The 14,117-nt window shown below is 55.1% G+C and overlaps 3 protein-coding genes across 3 annotated transcripts; 1 reads left to right on the top strand and 2 right to left on the bottom strand.

Moving 5' to 3' along the window:
- The first annotated feature begins 1,468 nt into the window (after window positions 1-1,468).
- Window positions 1,469-4,994, top strand: LOC144247648 (uncharacterized). The gene is made up of 2 exons (XM_085564953.1): window positions 1,469-2,277; window positions 4,611-4,994. The coding sequence occupies exons 1-2, from the start codon at window positions 1,667-1,669 to the stop codon at window positions 4,672-4,674; spliced, it is 675 nt and encodes a 224-aa protein (XP_085421079.1). The 5' UTR covers window positions 1,469-1,666; the 3' UTR covers window positions 4,675-4,994.
- A 1,438-nt stretch (window positions 4,995-6,432) lies between these two features.
- PPP1R11 (protein phosphatase 1 regulatory inhibitor subunit 11) lies at window positions 6,433-9,278 on the bottom strand. Its single transcript, XM_077788960.2, has 3 exons — window positions 9,144-9,278; window positions 8,007-8,115; window positions 6,433-6,663 (listed from the first exon to the last, which is right to left on the bottom strand). Exons 1-3 carry the CDS (start codon window positions 9,210-9,212, stop codon window positions 6,464-6,466), a joined length of 378 nt encoding a protein of 125 aa, XP_077645086.1. The 5' UTR covers window positions 9,213-9,278; the 3' UTR covers window positions 6,433-6,463.
- Window positions 9,279-9,746: 468 nt separating this feature from the next.
- Window positions 9,747-13,877, bottom strand: POLR1H (RNA polymerase I subunit H). Its single transcript, XM_085564956.1, has 5 exons — window positions 13,738-13,877; window positions 12,812-12,974; window positions 11,609-11,697; window positions 10,382-10,491; window positions 9,747-9,885 (listed from the first exon to the last, which is right to left on the bottom strand). Exons 2-5 carry the CDS (start codon window positions 12,942-12,944, stop codon window positions 9,861-9,863), a joined length of 357 nt encoding a protein of 118 aa, XP_085421082.1. The 5' UTR covers window positions 12,945-12,974; window positions 13,738-13,877; the 3' UTR covers window positions 9,747-9,860.
- Window positions 13,878-14,117: the final 240 nt, after the last annotated feature.

Below are 14,117 nucleotides of genomic sequence, written 5' to 3' on the forward strand. Positions count from 1 at the left end.
CCAAATTATCCCCAAATTATCCCAAATTATCCCCAAATTATTCACAAATTATTCACAAATTATCCCCAAATTATTGCCAAATTATCCCAAATTATCCTAAATTATCCCCAAATTATCCCAAATTATCCCCAAATTATCCCCAAATTATCCCCAAATTATTCCCAAATTATTCACAAATTATTCCCAAATTATTCCCACATTATCCCAAATTATCCCCAAATTATCCCAAATTCGTCCCAAATTATCTCAAATTTATTCCAAATTTACTCCTAAATTATTCCCAAATTATTCTCAAATTCTTCAGAATTTTTTTCCCAAATTTTTCCCAAATTATCCCCAAATTCTTCCCAAATTATCCCCAAATTCTTCCCAAATTATCCCCAAATTATCCCTAATTTATTCATTTATTCCCCAAATGATCCCCAAATTCCGGTGTCCCCAGTGTCCCCTCCTGTCCTCAAATTCCGCCAATTATTCCCAAATTTTTCCGAAATTCCCAAATTATCCCGGAAGTGTCCCCGGATTCCGAGGTGGCTCCGTGTCACCCTCGTGTCCCCAAATCCCCGCGTGTCCCTCCCCGTCCCCGCATTCCGATGTCACTCTCGTGTCACTCTCGTGTCACCGCGTGTCCCGTGTGTGTCCCTCCCCTGTCCCCTCCCTGTCCCGGCTCTGTCCCCTCCCTGTCCCCTCCCCTGGCCCCAAATTCCGATGTCACCCTCGTGTCACCCTCGTGTCACCCGCGTGTCCGTCCCTGTCCCGTGTTTGTGTCCGTCCTGTCCCCTCCCCTGTCCCCAGCGGTGCCACCCCTGTCCCCTCCTGTCCCTCTGTCCCCTCCCTGTCCCCTCCCCTGTCCCCAAATTCCGATGTGGCTCCGTGTCACCCGCGTGTCCCGTGTTTGTGTCCCTCTTGTCCCCTCCCCTGTCCCCTCCCTGTCACCTCCCTGTCCCCAGCGGTGCCACCCCTGTCCCACCCGTGTCCCACCCTCTGTCCCTCTGTCCCTCTGTCCCAGTCTTGTCCCCTCCCTGTCCCCGCATTCCGATGTCCCTCCGTGTCACCCTCGTGTCAGCCTCGTGTCCCGTGTTTGTGTCCCGCCCCTGTCCCCAGCGGTGCCACCTCTGTCCCCTCTGTCCCTCTGTCCCCTGTCTGTCCCTCTGTCCCACTCTTGTCCCCTCCCCTGTCCCTCTGTCCCTCTGTCCCTGTCCCTCCTGTCCCTCTGTCCCCTCCCTGTCCCCTCCCCTGTCCCCTCCCTGTCCCCAAATTCCGATGTGGCTCCGTGTCACCCTCGTGTCCCGTGTTTGTGTCCCTCCTGTCCCCTCCCCTTTCCCTTCCCCTGTCCCCTCCTCTGTCCCCAGCGGTGCCACCCGTGTCCCACCCGTGTCCCACCCGTGTCCCACCCCTGTCCCCTGTCTGTCCCTCTGTCCCCCTGTCCCTCTGTCCCCTCTGTCCCTCTGTCCCTCTATCCCTCTGTCCCTCTGTCCCTCTATCCCTCTGTCCCTCTGTCCCCCTGTCCCTCTGTCCCCTCCTGTCCCTCTATCCCCCTGTCCCTCTGTCCCTCTGTCCCTCTGTCCCCTGTCTGTCCCTCTGTCCCTCTGTCCCCTGTCTGTCCCTCTGTCCCTCTGTCCCCTCCCTGTCCCCTCCCCTGTCCCCTCCCTGTCCCCGCATTCCGATGTCCCTCCGTGTCACCCTCGTGTCACCCTCGTGTCCCGTGTTTGTGTCCCGCCCCTGTCCCCGCCTGTCCCCAGCGGTGCCACCCGTGTCCCCTGTCCGTCCGTCCGTCCGTCCGTCCGTCCGTCCGTCCGCGGGGCCGATGTCGCCGCCCGCCGCCTCGCGCGGTCCCCTGGCCGTGCTGGCCGCGGCCACGGCGTGTCCGCGCTGCGGGAGCGCCGTGCGGGACCCGGTGCTGCTGCCGTGCGAGCACCGCTGCTGCCGCCGCTGCCTGCTGGCCCCGCTGGCCCCGCTGGCCCCGGTGGTGTCCCCGGGGTCCCCGGAGCTGGCCCCGGTGTCCCCGGTGTCCCCGGGGTCCCCGGGGTCCCCCCCGGGCTGGCCCCGCTGTCCGCAGTGTCGCCGGCCCTGCGCCCCCGGCCGCGTCCGCACCGCGGTGGCGCTGGCGGTGGAGGCGCGGATCGCGCGGCGGCTGGCGGGGGACACGAGTGGGGACACGAGTGGGGACAGCGGGGACACGAGTGGGGACACGAGTGGGGACAGCGGGGACACGAGTGGGGACAGCGGGGACAGCGCCGGGACAGCGCGGGGACGCCGCAGGACCCGCAGGACCAGGTGAGATTTGGGGGATTTTGGGTTTTTTGGGTTTTTGGGGGGTTTGGGGACATGGGGACACGAGTGGGGACAGCGGGGACAGCGCGGGGACGCCGCAGGACCCGCAGGACCAGGTGAGATTTGGGGGATTTTGGGGGATTTTTGGGGGGTTTGGGGATATGGGGACAGAGGGGACACGGGAGGGGACAGCGGGGACAGGACAGGGGACACAGGGGACACCGGGGACACCGGGGACAGCGCAGGGACGCCGCAGGACCTGCAGGACCAGGTGAGATTTGGGGGATTTTGGGGGTTTTTTGGGTTTTTGGGAGGGTTTTTGGGGGGTTTGGGGACATGGGGACACGAGTGGGGACACCGGGGACACGAGTGGGGACACCGGGGACACGAGTGGGGACACCGGGGACACAGGTGACACCGGGGACAGCGCCGGGACAGCGCGGGGACGCCGCAGGACCCGCAGGACCAGGTGAGATTTGGGGGATTTTGGAGGATTTTTGGGGGGTTTGGGGATATGGGGACAGCGGGGACACGGGAGGGGACAGCGGGGACAGCGCCGGGACAGCGCGGGGACGCCGCAGGACCCGCAGGACCAGGTGAGATTTGGGGGATTTTGGAGGATTTTTGGGGGGTTTGGGGATATGGGGACAGCGGGGACACAGGAGGGGACAGCGGGGACAGGACAGGGGACACCGGGGACACGAGTGGGGACACCGGGGACACCGGGGACAGCGCCGGGATAGCGTGGGGATGCTGCAGGACCCGCAGGACCAGGTGAGATTTGGGGGATTTTGGGTTATTTTTTGGAATTTGGGGATTTTTTGGGGGGTTTGGGGACACGGGGACAGCGGGGACAGCGCAGAGCCGGGAGGCGGGAAGGTGAAATTTGGGGATTTTTGGGGTTTTTGGGGAGTTTTGGGGACACGGGGACAGCGCGAGGACAGCGCAGGACCGACAGGACCAGGTGAGATTTTGGGGGATTTTGGGGTTTTTTTTTTAGGGTATTTTGTGGGGGTTTGGGGGTTTGGGGACACGGGGACAGCGGGGACAGCGCGGAGCCGGGAGCGGAAGAGGAAATTTGGGGAATTTTGGGGGTTTTTGGGTTTTTTTGGGGGGTTTGGGGACATGGGGACAGCGGGGACAGGACAGGACTGGCAGGACCAGGTGAGATTTGGGGGATTTTGGGGTTTTTTGGGGTTTTTTGGGGGTTTTGGGGACATGGGGACAGCGGGGACAGCGCAGAGCCGGGAGGGGAAGAGGAAATTTGGGGAATTTTGGGGAATTTTTGGGGGTTTGGGGACATGGGGACAGTGCAAGGCCAGCAGGACCAGGTGAGATTTTGGGGAATTTTGGGGATTTTTTGGAATTTTAGGGGGTTTTAGGGGGAGATTTTGGGGTTTTTGGAGATTTGGGGGAGATTTGAAAAATTTGGGGGGAGATTCGGGGTTTTTTTGGGAAGAGTTTTGATTTTTGGGGGGAGATTTAGGGACATGGAGGGAGGAATTGGGGGATTTTTGGGGAGAATTTAAGGGATTTTTTGGGGGTAATTTGGGGGAATTTTGTGGAATTTCTGGCAGGAATTTGGATGATTTTTGGGGGAGTTTTGGGGGGATTTGGGTTGATTTTGGGGGGAATTTTGGGGTGACTTTTGGGGGGAATATGTATGATTTTTGAGAGGAATTTTGGGGGGAATTTGGATGATTTTTTGGGGGTAATTTGGGGGAATTTTGTGGAATTTCTGGCAGGAATTTGGGGTGATTTTTGGGGGGAATTTGTATGATTTTGGGGGGAATTTTGAGGTGACTTTTGGGGGGAGTTTGAATGATTTTTGGGGGGAAATTTGAGGTGATTTTTGGGGGGAATTTGAATGATTTTTGGGGGGAATTGGGGCGCTGTTGCATCCCTGCCGAATCCGGCGCTGGGGGAGGGGAATTTTGGGGATCCCCGCCCCTCCCCCGCCCCTCACGTGCCACCTCCTCCCGCCCCTCCCCCCCCCGGGGCGCCCCCGCCCCTCCCCCACCCGGCCCGGTGACATTTTTGGGGGGTGACAAATTTTGTTTTTGCGCTGCCGCCGCCCCTCCCCCGGCGCCCCAAAAATATTTGGGATTTTTTTCTTCCCTTCCCCCACCCCAAAAAAAAAAATCGGGATTTTTTTCCCCCTCCCCCTCCCCCCAAAAAAAAAAAATGGGATTTTTTTCCCCCTCCTCCCCCAACCAAAAAATTAAAAAAAATCGGGATTTTTTCCCCTTTCCCCCACCAAAAAAATAAAAAATTCGGGATTTTTTTCCCCTCCCCCACCCATTTTTTGGGTATTTTTTGGTTTTTTGTCCCCACAGCCTCGGGGCCCAACTGCGAGCGGACGCCGCCCCTCCCCCACCCCCGCGGGACCCCCCCAAATAAACCCAAATAAACCCAAAAAAACCCAAAAAAACCCAAAAAGCATCACCGGTGTCATTTAATGTCCCTGGGGGGGGTCCAGGTAAAAATTTTGGGGTTTTTGGTGACATTTTTGGGGGTTTTGTGACATTTTTGGGGTCCAGGTGAGATTTTGGGGGGCGGTCCAGGCAGTGAAATTTTGGATTTGGGGGGAAAATTTTTGGGGCTGAAACTCCAGAATTTTTGGGCTAAAATTCCAAACTTTTGGGGCTGAAATTCCAGGATTTTTGGTGCTGAAATGCTGGAATTTTTGGGGCTGAAATTCCGAATTTTTCAGCCGGAATTTTCGGTGTTAAAACTCCGGAATTTTGGGGGGAAAATCTTAGAAATTATGACCCTAAAACTCCCAAATTTAGACCCGAAAACCCCCGAATTTCGGCCATAAATCCCTGGAATTTTAATTCTAAAACAGCAAAATTTCAACCCTAAAAATCCCAAAATTTGGCCCTAAAATTCTGGAATTTTAACCCCCAAACTCCCAAATGTTGGCCCTTAACCCCTGGAATTTTAACCCTAAAATTCCCAAATCTTGGCCCTAAAACTCCGGAATTTTGGCGCCGACCCCCCAAAATCTGTGGCGGGGTGGGGGAGGGGCCCCTCAGTGTCCATTGGGGTGGGGGAGGGGCAGATTTTGGGGTGGGGGAGGGGCGGATTTTGGGAGCCCCCGCAGATTTTTGGGGTGGGGGAGGGGCAGGGTGGGGGAGGGGCAGATTTTGGGGTGGGGGAGGGGCGGATTTTGGGGTGGGGGAGGGGCGGATTTTGGGGGGCCCCGCGGATTTTTGGGGTGGGGGAGGGGCAGGGTGGGGGAGGGGCAGATTTTGGGGTCCCCCCCGCAGATTTTGGGGTGGGGGAGGGGCAGATTTTTGGGGTGGGGGAGGGGCCCCTCAGTGCTCATTGGGGTGGGGGAGGGGCAGATTTTGGGGTCCCCCCCGCAGATTTTGGGGTGGGGGAGGGTCGGATTTTTGGGTTGGGGGAGGGTCGGGATTTTGGGGTGGGGGTCAGATTTTTGTGGTGGGGGAGGGGCGGATTTTGGGGTGGTGGAGGGACCCCTCAGCGCTCCATAGGGGTGGGGGAGGCTCGGATTTTTGGGGTGGGGGAGGGTTGGGATTTTGGGGTGGGGGAGGGGCAGATTTTGGGGTGGGGGAGGGTCGGGATTTTGGGGTGGGGAAGGGTCAGATTTTGGGGTGGGGGAGGGGCCCCTCAGGACTCCGTTGGGGTGGGGGAGGGTCGGATTTTTGGGGTGGGGGAGGGGCCCCTCAGCGCTCCATTGGGGTGGGGGAGGGGCAGATTTTGGGGTGGGGGAGGGGCAGATTTTGGGGTGGGGGAGGGTCGGGTTTTGGGGTGGGGGAGGGGCCGGTTTTGGGGTGGGGGATGGGCGGTTTGGGGTGGGGGAGGGGCGGTTTTGGGGCGGGGGGAGGGGCGGTTTTGGGGTGGGGGAGGGGCCCCTCAGCGCTCCATAGGGGTGGGGGAGGGGCGGATTTTGGGGTGGGGGTCAGGTTTTTGGGGTGGGGGAGGGGCGGTTTGGGGTGGGGGAGGGGCCCCTCAGTGCTCCGTTGGGGTGGGGGAGGGGCAGATTTTGGGGTGGGGGAGGGGCAGATTTTGGGGTGGGGGTCAGGTTTTTGGGGTGGGGGAGGGGCGGTTTGGGGTGGGGGAGGGGCCCCTCAGCGCTCCATTGGGGTGGGGGAGGGGCGGTTTGGGTGGGGGAGGGGCGGTTTGGGTGGGGGAGGGGCGGTTTGGGTGGGGGAGGGGCCCCTCAGTGCTCCATGGCCACGGGCGGCTCGCGGGGCGGGGGGAGGGGCGGTTTGGGGGGGCCCCTCCCCCCCGTGTGCCGGTGGCCCCGCACGCAGTTCTGGTGGCCGCAGCCGCGCCCCTCCCCCCCCCGCCCCTCCCCCTCCCCCTCGCTCTCCGAGGAACTCTCGCCGAAGGGCCGCGGCCGCTCGAAGATGCAGCAGCCTGGGGAGAGAGGCCGAGAGACGGGCTGGGGCTGGGGGGTGGGGATTGGGGGGATTTGGGGGGTTTGGGGGGTTTGGGGGGATTTGGGGGATTTGGGGGGTTTGGGGATTTGGGGGGATTTGGGGGATTTGGGGGGATTGGGGGGATTTGGGGGATTTGGGGGGATTGGGGGGATTTGGGGGTTTGGGGGGTTTGGGGGATTTGGGGGGTTTGGGGGGATTTGGGGGATTTGGGGGATTTGGGGGGATTTGGGGGATTTGGGGGATTTGGGGAAATTTGGGGGATTTGGGGGGTTGGGGGGATTTGGGGAAATTTGGGGGATTTGGGGGGTTTGGGGGGATTTGGGGAAATTTGGGGGATTTGGGGGGTTTGGGGGGATTGGGGGATTTGGGGGGGTTTGGGGGATTTGGGGAAATTTGGGGGATTTGGGGGGTTTGGGGGGATTGGGGGATTTGGGGGGGTTTGGGGGATTTGGGGAAATTTGGGGGATTTGGGGGGTTTGGGGGGATTGGGGGATTTGGGGGGGTTTGGGGAAATTTGGGGGATTTGGGGGTTTGGGGGGTTTGGGGGGATTTGGGGAGATTTGGGGGAAATTTGGGGAAATTTGGGGAGATTTGGGGGGATTTTGGGGGTTTGGGGAAAATTTGGGGAAATTTCTGTGAAATTTGGGGAGATTTGGGGAAATTTGTGGAGGTTTGGGGAAGATTTAGTGGAAATTTGCGGCAGATTTGGTAAAATTTGGGGGAGATTTGGGGCTGTTTCTGGGGCCACTGTTTGGCAGATTTTGGGGCTATTTTTGGTCTGTTTTGGGCAGATTTTGGGCCGTTTTTGGGCCATTTCTGGGTGGATTTTTGGGCCGTTTTGGGCAGATTTTGGAGCCGTTTTTGGGCCATTTCTGGGTGGATTTTTGGGCCATTTTTGGACTGGTTTTGGGCTATTTGGGGGCAGATTTTGAGCCATTTTTAGTCCGTTTTTGCTCCATTTTTTGGGGCCATTTTGGGGCCATTTTTTAGTCCGTTTTTGCTCCATTTTTTGGCAGATTTTGGGGCCATTTTTAGTCCGTTTTTGGTCTATTTTTCGGGGCCATTTTTGGGCCGTTTTGGGTGGATTTTGGGGCTATTTTGGGACCATTTTCAGTCCGTTTTTGGTCCATTTTTGGGCAGATTTTGGGGCCATTTTCAGTCCGTTTTTGGTCCATTTTTGGGCAGATTTTGGGGCCATTTTCAGTCCGTTTTTGGTCCATTTTTGGGCAGATTTTGGGGCCAGTTTTGGTCGGTTTTGGGGCCATTTTGGGGATGTTTGGGGTGGATTTTGGGGCCATTTTTTGGGCCCGCGGCGCTCACACTTGGAGGAGCGGCGGCCCAGGTGCTCGTTGTCCACCGTGTCGCTCGACCACTCGACCTTCTTGTCCGGCTTCCTCTTCCTCAGCTTCAGCGTCAGGCTGCGCTGCTCCTGCGGGGTCACACAGGGGTCAGGGGTCACACAGGGGTCAGGGGTCACACAGGGGTCAGGGGTCACACAGGGGTCACTCCGTGTCCCCTCAGCGTCAGGCTGCGCTGCTCCTGCGGGGTCACACAGGGGTCAGGGGTCACACAGGGGTCAGGGGTCACACAGGGGTCACTCCGTGTCCCCTCAGCGTCAGGCTGCGCTGCTCCTGCGGGGTCACACAGGGGTCAGGGGTCACACAGGGGTCAGGGGTCACACAGGGGTCACTCCGTGTCCCCTCAGCGTCAGGCTGCGCTGCTCCTGAGGGGTCAGCCAGGGGTCAGAGGTCAGCCAGAGGTCAGCCAGGGGTCAGAGGTCACACTGTGTCCCCAGGGGCCATTCCCAGTATCCAAACCCCTCCCAGTAACCCCAAACCCCATTCCCAGTACATCCCAGTGACCCCAAACCTCGCCCAGAGAGTCCCAGTACATCCCAGTCCCTCCCAGTGACCCCAAACCCTGCCCCAGTAACCCCAAACCCCTCCCAGTACCCTCATCCCCCATTCCCAGTACATCCCAGTGACCCCAGTCCCTCCCAGTGACCCCAAACCCCATCCCAGTAACCTCATCCCCCATTCCCAGTCCCTCCCAGTGACCCCAAACTCTGCCCCAGTAACCCTAAATCCCTCCCAGTAACGTTGTCCCCCATTCCCAGTAATTCCCAGTAACCCCAGTTCCCTCCCAGTCCCTCCCAGTCCCTCCCAGCAACCCGAAACCTCGCCCAGACAGTCCCAGTATATCCCAGTCCCTCCCAGTGACCCCAAACCCCATCCCAGTAACCCTAAATCCCTCCCAGTAACGTTGTCCCCCATTCCCAGTAATCCCAGTCCCTCCCAGCAACCCCAAACCCCTCCCAGTATATCCCAGTTCCCTCCCAGTCCCTCCCAGTGACCCCAAACCCCATCCCAATAACCTCATCCCCCATTCCCAGTCCCTCCCAGTAACCCCAGTTCCCTCCCAGTCCCCCCCAGTCCCCCCGCCCCCCCGGGCCGGTACCGGCTCGGGGTTCCCGCTCTCGGTGACGGTGGCGGTGCCGCAGCCGCCGCTCTCCGCCGTCTCCGCCATGGCCGCGGGGGGTCCCGGGGCTCCCGCCGCCACCGGGCCGGGCCGGGAGCGGAACCGGGCCGGGCCGAGGCCGCCCCCACTTCCGGTGCGCGGAGAGCGCCGCTTCCGGCGGGTGAAGCGGCGAATCCGCTCCCCCTGCGCGGCCACTTCCGGTGCGCGGAGAGCGCCGCTTCCGGTGGGCGCGGCGGAGAATCCGCTCCCCCTGCGCGGCCACTTCCGGTGCACGGAGAGCGCCGCTTCCGGTGGGCGCGGCGGCGAATCCGCTCCCCCTGCGCGGCCACTTCCGGTGCGCGCCCAAGGGCCCGGGGCACCGAATTCCCAAAAAAATCCCCAAAATTCCCCCAAAAAATCCCCAAATTCCGCCCCGAATTTGGGAGCGGGACGCTTCAATTCCTCTTCAAGAACCAAAATCTCAAAAACGGCCGAAAAATTCCCAAAACATCCCCCAAAGCACCAAAATATTCCAGAAAATGCCCCAAAAATCCCCCCAAAAAAGCCCAAATATCCCCCAAAAAATCCCAAAAATCTCCCCAAAAAATCGTAAAAATCCCCACAAAAAAAATCTACAAAAATAAAATTAAAAAAACCCAAAATCCGTCCCAAAAACCCCAAAAGTCCTCCTTCAAAAATCCCCCAAAAATCCAAATTTCAGGAATCTTCCTTCTCCTGGAACCTGCGGGAAAAGGGGAAAGTCGGGAAATTCGGGATTTGGGGAAATTTTGGGGGAAATTTGGGATTTTGGGGGAAATTCGGGATTTCGGGGAAATTTCAGGGATTTTTGGGGGAATTTTTGGGGCTTTTTTGGGTTTGTTTGAGATTTTTTGGGGATTATTTTGGGGGGGTTTCGGGGTTATTTTTGGGATTTTTTAGGGTTATTTTGGGGATATTTTGGGAATATTTCTGGGCTACTTTGCAGCTATTTTGGCAATATTTTATTTTGGGAATATTTCGTGGCTATTTTGGGAATATTTTAGGGATATTTTGAGAATATTCAGTGAATATTTTGGGAATATTTAGTGAATATTTTGTGGATATTTTTGGAATATTTTGTGAATATTTTGTGGATATTTTGGGAACATTTTGGGGTTATTTTGGGAATATTTCAGGGACATTTCAGGGATATTTTGGGAATATTTCGGGGATATTTTGGGGCTATTTGGGGCTCTCACCTGCAGCGGGGGCAGGTGTAAAAAACCGTCTGCCCCTCGTCGGCCGAGCGCATCTGGCGGGTGTGGAACCACATCCCCGAGTGGGCACAGCGAGGACAGACCCTGTCCACCTAAAATTCAAATTATTCACCTCAAAATTCAAATTATTCACCCCAAAAATATCCCAAAATTCAAATTATTCACCCCAAAAATCCCATGAAATCCATGGGATCCCCGTGTGGAACCACATCCCCGAGTGGGCGCAGCGGGGACAGATCCTGTCCACCTAAAATACCCAAAATTCAAATTATTCACCCCAAAAATCCCATGAAATCCATGGGATCCCTGTGTGGAACCACATCCCCGAGTGGGCGCAGCGGGGACAGACCCTGTCCACCTAAAATTCAAATTATTCACCTCAAAATTCAAATTATTCACCCCAAAAATATCCCCAAATCCCGTTAATTCACCCAAAAACCCACTTTCAGCCCCAAATCCCTTTTTAAGCCCAAAAATCCCATTAATTCACCCCAAAATTCCCATTTTTCACCTCAAAAATCTCTTTACCCTAAAATCAAAATTTTTTGGGGAATTTTTGGTCAAATTTTTGGGAAATTTTCTGGAATTTTTCTGGATTTTTTGGGGGGGGGGATTTTTTTTTTCTCAAATTTTTGTCAATTTTGGGGGGAACTGTCTGGGGTTGTTCGTTTTTTTTTTAATTTTATAAGTATTTTTGTGGATTTTTTTTTAATTTTCAGGGAATTTTGTGGAAATTTTTCCTGGAAATTTTGGGGGGGGGCTTTGCAGGATTTTTTGGGGAATTTTTTTTTTAATTTTTTGGGGAATTTTTTTTGAATTTTTGAAGATTTTTTTTTCTGGAATTTTGGGCTTTTTTTCGAGGGGGGTTTTTGGGGATTTTCTGATAATTTTTTTGGAATTTTTTTTTTAAATCTTGGGGATTTTTTTCTGGAATTTTGGGCTTTTTTTCCAGGGTTTTTTTTTTGGGGAATTTTAGGGGATTTTTTTCCGGAATTTTGGGGGTTTTTTTCCAGGGGTTTTTTTGGGGGATTTTTTGGGGGATTTTTTTCTGGAATTTTGGGGTTTTTTCTGGGGTTTTTTTGGGGGATTTTTTTGTGATTTTTTGGGGAATTTTTTCTGGAATTTTGCGGGGTTTTTTGGGAATTTTGGGGGAATTTTTCTGGAAATTTTGGGGGATTTTTTGGGATTTGGGGGCCCCGCCCCCCTCACCGTGGGTCCCTCCTGGGGGGCGGGGCCGGCGCTGCCCCTCCCCCCCCCGGCGAAGCTCAGCGAGGATCGGACGGGGCCCGGCCGCAGATCTGGGGAGAAAAACGCCAAAATCGGGAAAAACGCGGGGAAAATGGGGGGAAAACGGGGAAAATCAGGAAAAACGCGGCGAAAATGGGGGAAAAACGCCAAAATCGGGAAAAACGCAGGGGGAAAAATTGGGAAAATACAGGGGAAAATGGGGGAAAACTGAGGAAATCAGGAAAATTGGGGAATACGGGAAAAATACGGGGAAAAACACCAAAATCGGGAAAATTGGGGGAAAATTGGGGAAATGGGGAAATCTGGAAAAATACGGGGAAAAACGGGAAAAATACAGGGAAAAACATGGAAATCGGAAAAAAATTGGGGAAATTGGGAAAAATACAGGGAAAATGGGGAAAAATTCAGGAAATCAGGAAAATTGGGAAATATGGGGGAAATTGGGGAAAATACAGGGAAAATACAGGGAAACACAGGGAAAAATGGGGAAATTAAAGGGAAAAACAGGGGAAAATGGGGAAATCAGGAAAAATACAGGGAAAATGCGGAAAAAACAGGGAAAATTGGGGGGAAATGGGGAAAATACAGGGAAAAAAGGGGAATATACAAGGAAAAACAAGGGAAAATTGGGGAAAAAGTGGGGAAATTTAGAATTTTGGGGGGAAATGGGGAAAAAGTCCTGATCATTGGAGACCACAGCGGGAGCAGCATTTCAATGGGATTTAATGGGATTTTAACGGGACTTTTTTCAGGATTTCTCGATTTCTTTGGGGCTTTTTTTGGATTTTGGGTTTATTTTGGATTTATTTTGGGTTTTTTGCCCCAAACCTGAGCTCTGCAGGCCGAGGCCGCAGCGGGGGCAGGATTTAAATGAGATTTAATGGGATTTAACGGGATTTCAATGGGATTTTTTGGATTTTAATGGGATTTTTTCAGGATTTCTCGATTTCTTTGAGGATTTTTTTGGATTTTGGATTTATTTTGGGTTTTTTGCCCCAAACCTGAGCTCCGCAGGCCGAGCCCGCAGCGGGGGCAGCATTTCAATGGGATTTCATGGGATTTCAATGGGATTTTTTGGATTTTAATGGGATTTTTTCAGGATTTCTCGGTTTCTTTGGGGATTTTTTTGGATTTTGGATTTATTTTGGGTTTTTTGCCCCAAACCTGAGCTCCGCAGGCCGAGCCCGCAGCGGGGGCAGCGGCAGCAGCTGCCGGGGCCGGGCCGGGGCAGGACGGAGCCGCACTCGGGGCAGAATTCGGGGCGGGAGCGGAACCAGAACCGGGCCGGGGGCTCCATCCGGGGAACGGACCCGAAACGGCCAAAAACCTGTGAAAACAGCCCCGAAATACAGCAAAAATACAGCAAAAACAGCCCAAAAATACAGCAAAAACTACCCCAAAACAGCCCCAAAAATTACCCAAAAAATACAGCAACACCAGCCTAAAAGTTACCCGAAAATACAGCAAAACTTACCCAAAAAATACAGCAAAATCAGCCCCCAAAATTACCCAAAACTCCTGCAAAAAGAGCCCAAAAATACAACAAAAATACAGCAAAAATTACCCAAAAAAATACACCAAAACCAGCCCCAGAATACACCAAAAAAAGCCTAAAAATACACCAAAACCAGCCTCAAAACTGCACCAAAAACACCCAAAAAATACACCAAAAACACCCCAAAATTATCCCAAAAGCGCTCAGAAAATGCACCTAAAACACCCCAAAAATGAACCAGAAATGCTCCAACAAATCCCACAAAAATTCCCCCAAATCCCCACCAAAATTCCCAACGTTTCCCCAAATTCTCCCCAGAAGTCCCAAATTTCCTCCAAAGTCTCCCAAAAATTCGCCCCAAAATCCCCCAAAACTCTGCCTCCCCTCCCCCCCCAAAATTTCCTCCAAAAACACCCAAAAAAATCCCCAAATTTCCCCAAATTCCCCCCAAAAATCCAAAATTTCCCCCCAAATCCTCCCAAAATTCCTCCCTTCCCTCCTCTGCCTCCCCTACCCCCAGAATTCCCAAAAAAATCCCCAAATTTCCCCAAAAATCCCCAAAAATTCTCCCAAATCTGCACCACCCCTCCCCCACCTCCTCCCGGCGCCGCGCGGGAAACTCCGCCGGCCCCGCCCCTTCCCTGACGTCACTTCCGCTCCCTCCGCGACCCGGAAGGGGGAGCGCTTCATTAACGGCGCATCATTAATTAACGCGCTAATTAACCAGAAAAGGCGTGGCTTCGTGGGGGGGGCGTGGCTTTAATTTGCGTTAAAGGGGGCGTGGCTCTCGCCGCGCTCAAAGGGGGCGTGGCCACGCGTGAGGCCGCCTCATTTGCATCAACCGCGCGTCTTGGCGCGCTCGGATTGGCCGGCGGCGAGGGGGCGTGGCCTGGCGTCGCCATGGCGCCGCTTCCGCTGCGGCCGGGCCGGAAGTGGCGGCGCTCGCGGCCGGACCGGAAGTGGCGGCGCTCGCGG

This window comes from Lonchura striata, chromosome 35 (assembly GCF_050655825.1).
Source record: "Lonchura striata isolate lonStrDom1 chromosome 35, ASM5065582v1, whole genome shotgun sequence".
NCBI classification, from domain to species: Eukaryota; Metazoa; Chordata; class Aves; order Passeriformes; family Estrildidae; genus Lonchura; species Lonchura striata.

Coding starts and splice junctions, on each gene's coding strand:
- POLR1H (XM_085564956.1), bottom strand. CDS start 12,944: ATGGAGCCCCCGGCCCGGTTCTGGTTCCGCTCCCGCCCCGAATTCTGC. Junction 11,698..12,811: donor GCTCGGCCTGCGGAGCTCAG/GTTTGGGGCAAA, acceptor TTTTCTCCCCAG/ATCTGCGGCCGGGCCCCGTC. Junction 9,886..10,381: donor TACACCTGCCCCCGCTGCAG/GTGAGAGCCCCA, acceptor CTTTTCCCGCAG/GTTCCAGGAGAAGGAAGATT.
- LOC144247648 (XM_085564953.1), top strand. CDS start 1,667: ATGTCCCTCCGTGTCACCCTCGTGTCACCCTCGTGTCCCGTGTTTGTG. Junction 2,278..4,610: donor CGCAGGACCCGCAGGACCAG/GTGAGATTTGGG, acceptor TTGTCCCCACAG/CCTCGGGGCCCAACTGCGAG.
- PPP1R11 (XM_077788960.2), bottom strand. CDS start 9,212: ATGGCGGAGACGGCGGAGAGCGGCGGCTGCGGCACCGCCACCGTCACC. Junction 8,116..9,143: donor AGAGCGGGAACCCCGAGCCG/GTACCGGCCCGG, acceptor GTGACCCCGCAG/GAGCAGCGCAGCCTGACGCT. Junction 6,664..8,006: donor GGGCCGCCGCTCCTCCAAGT/GTGAGCGCCGCG, acceptor CTCTCTCCCCAG/GCTGCTGCATCTTCGAGCGG.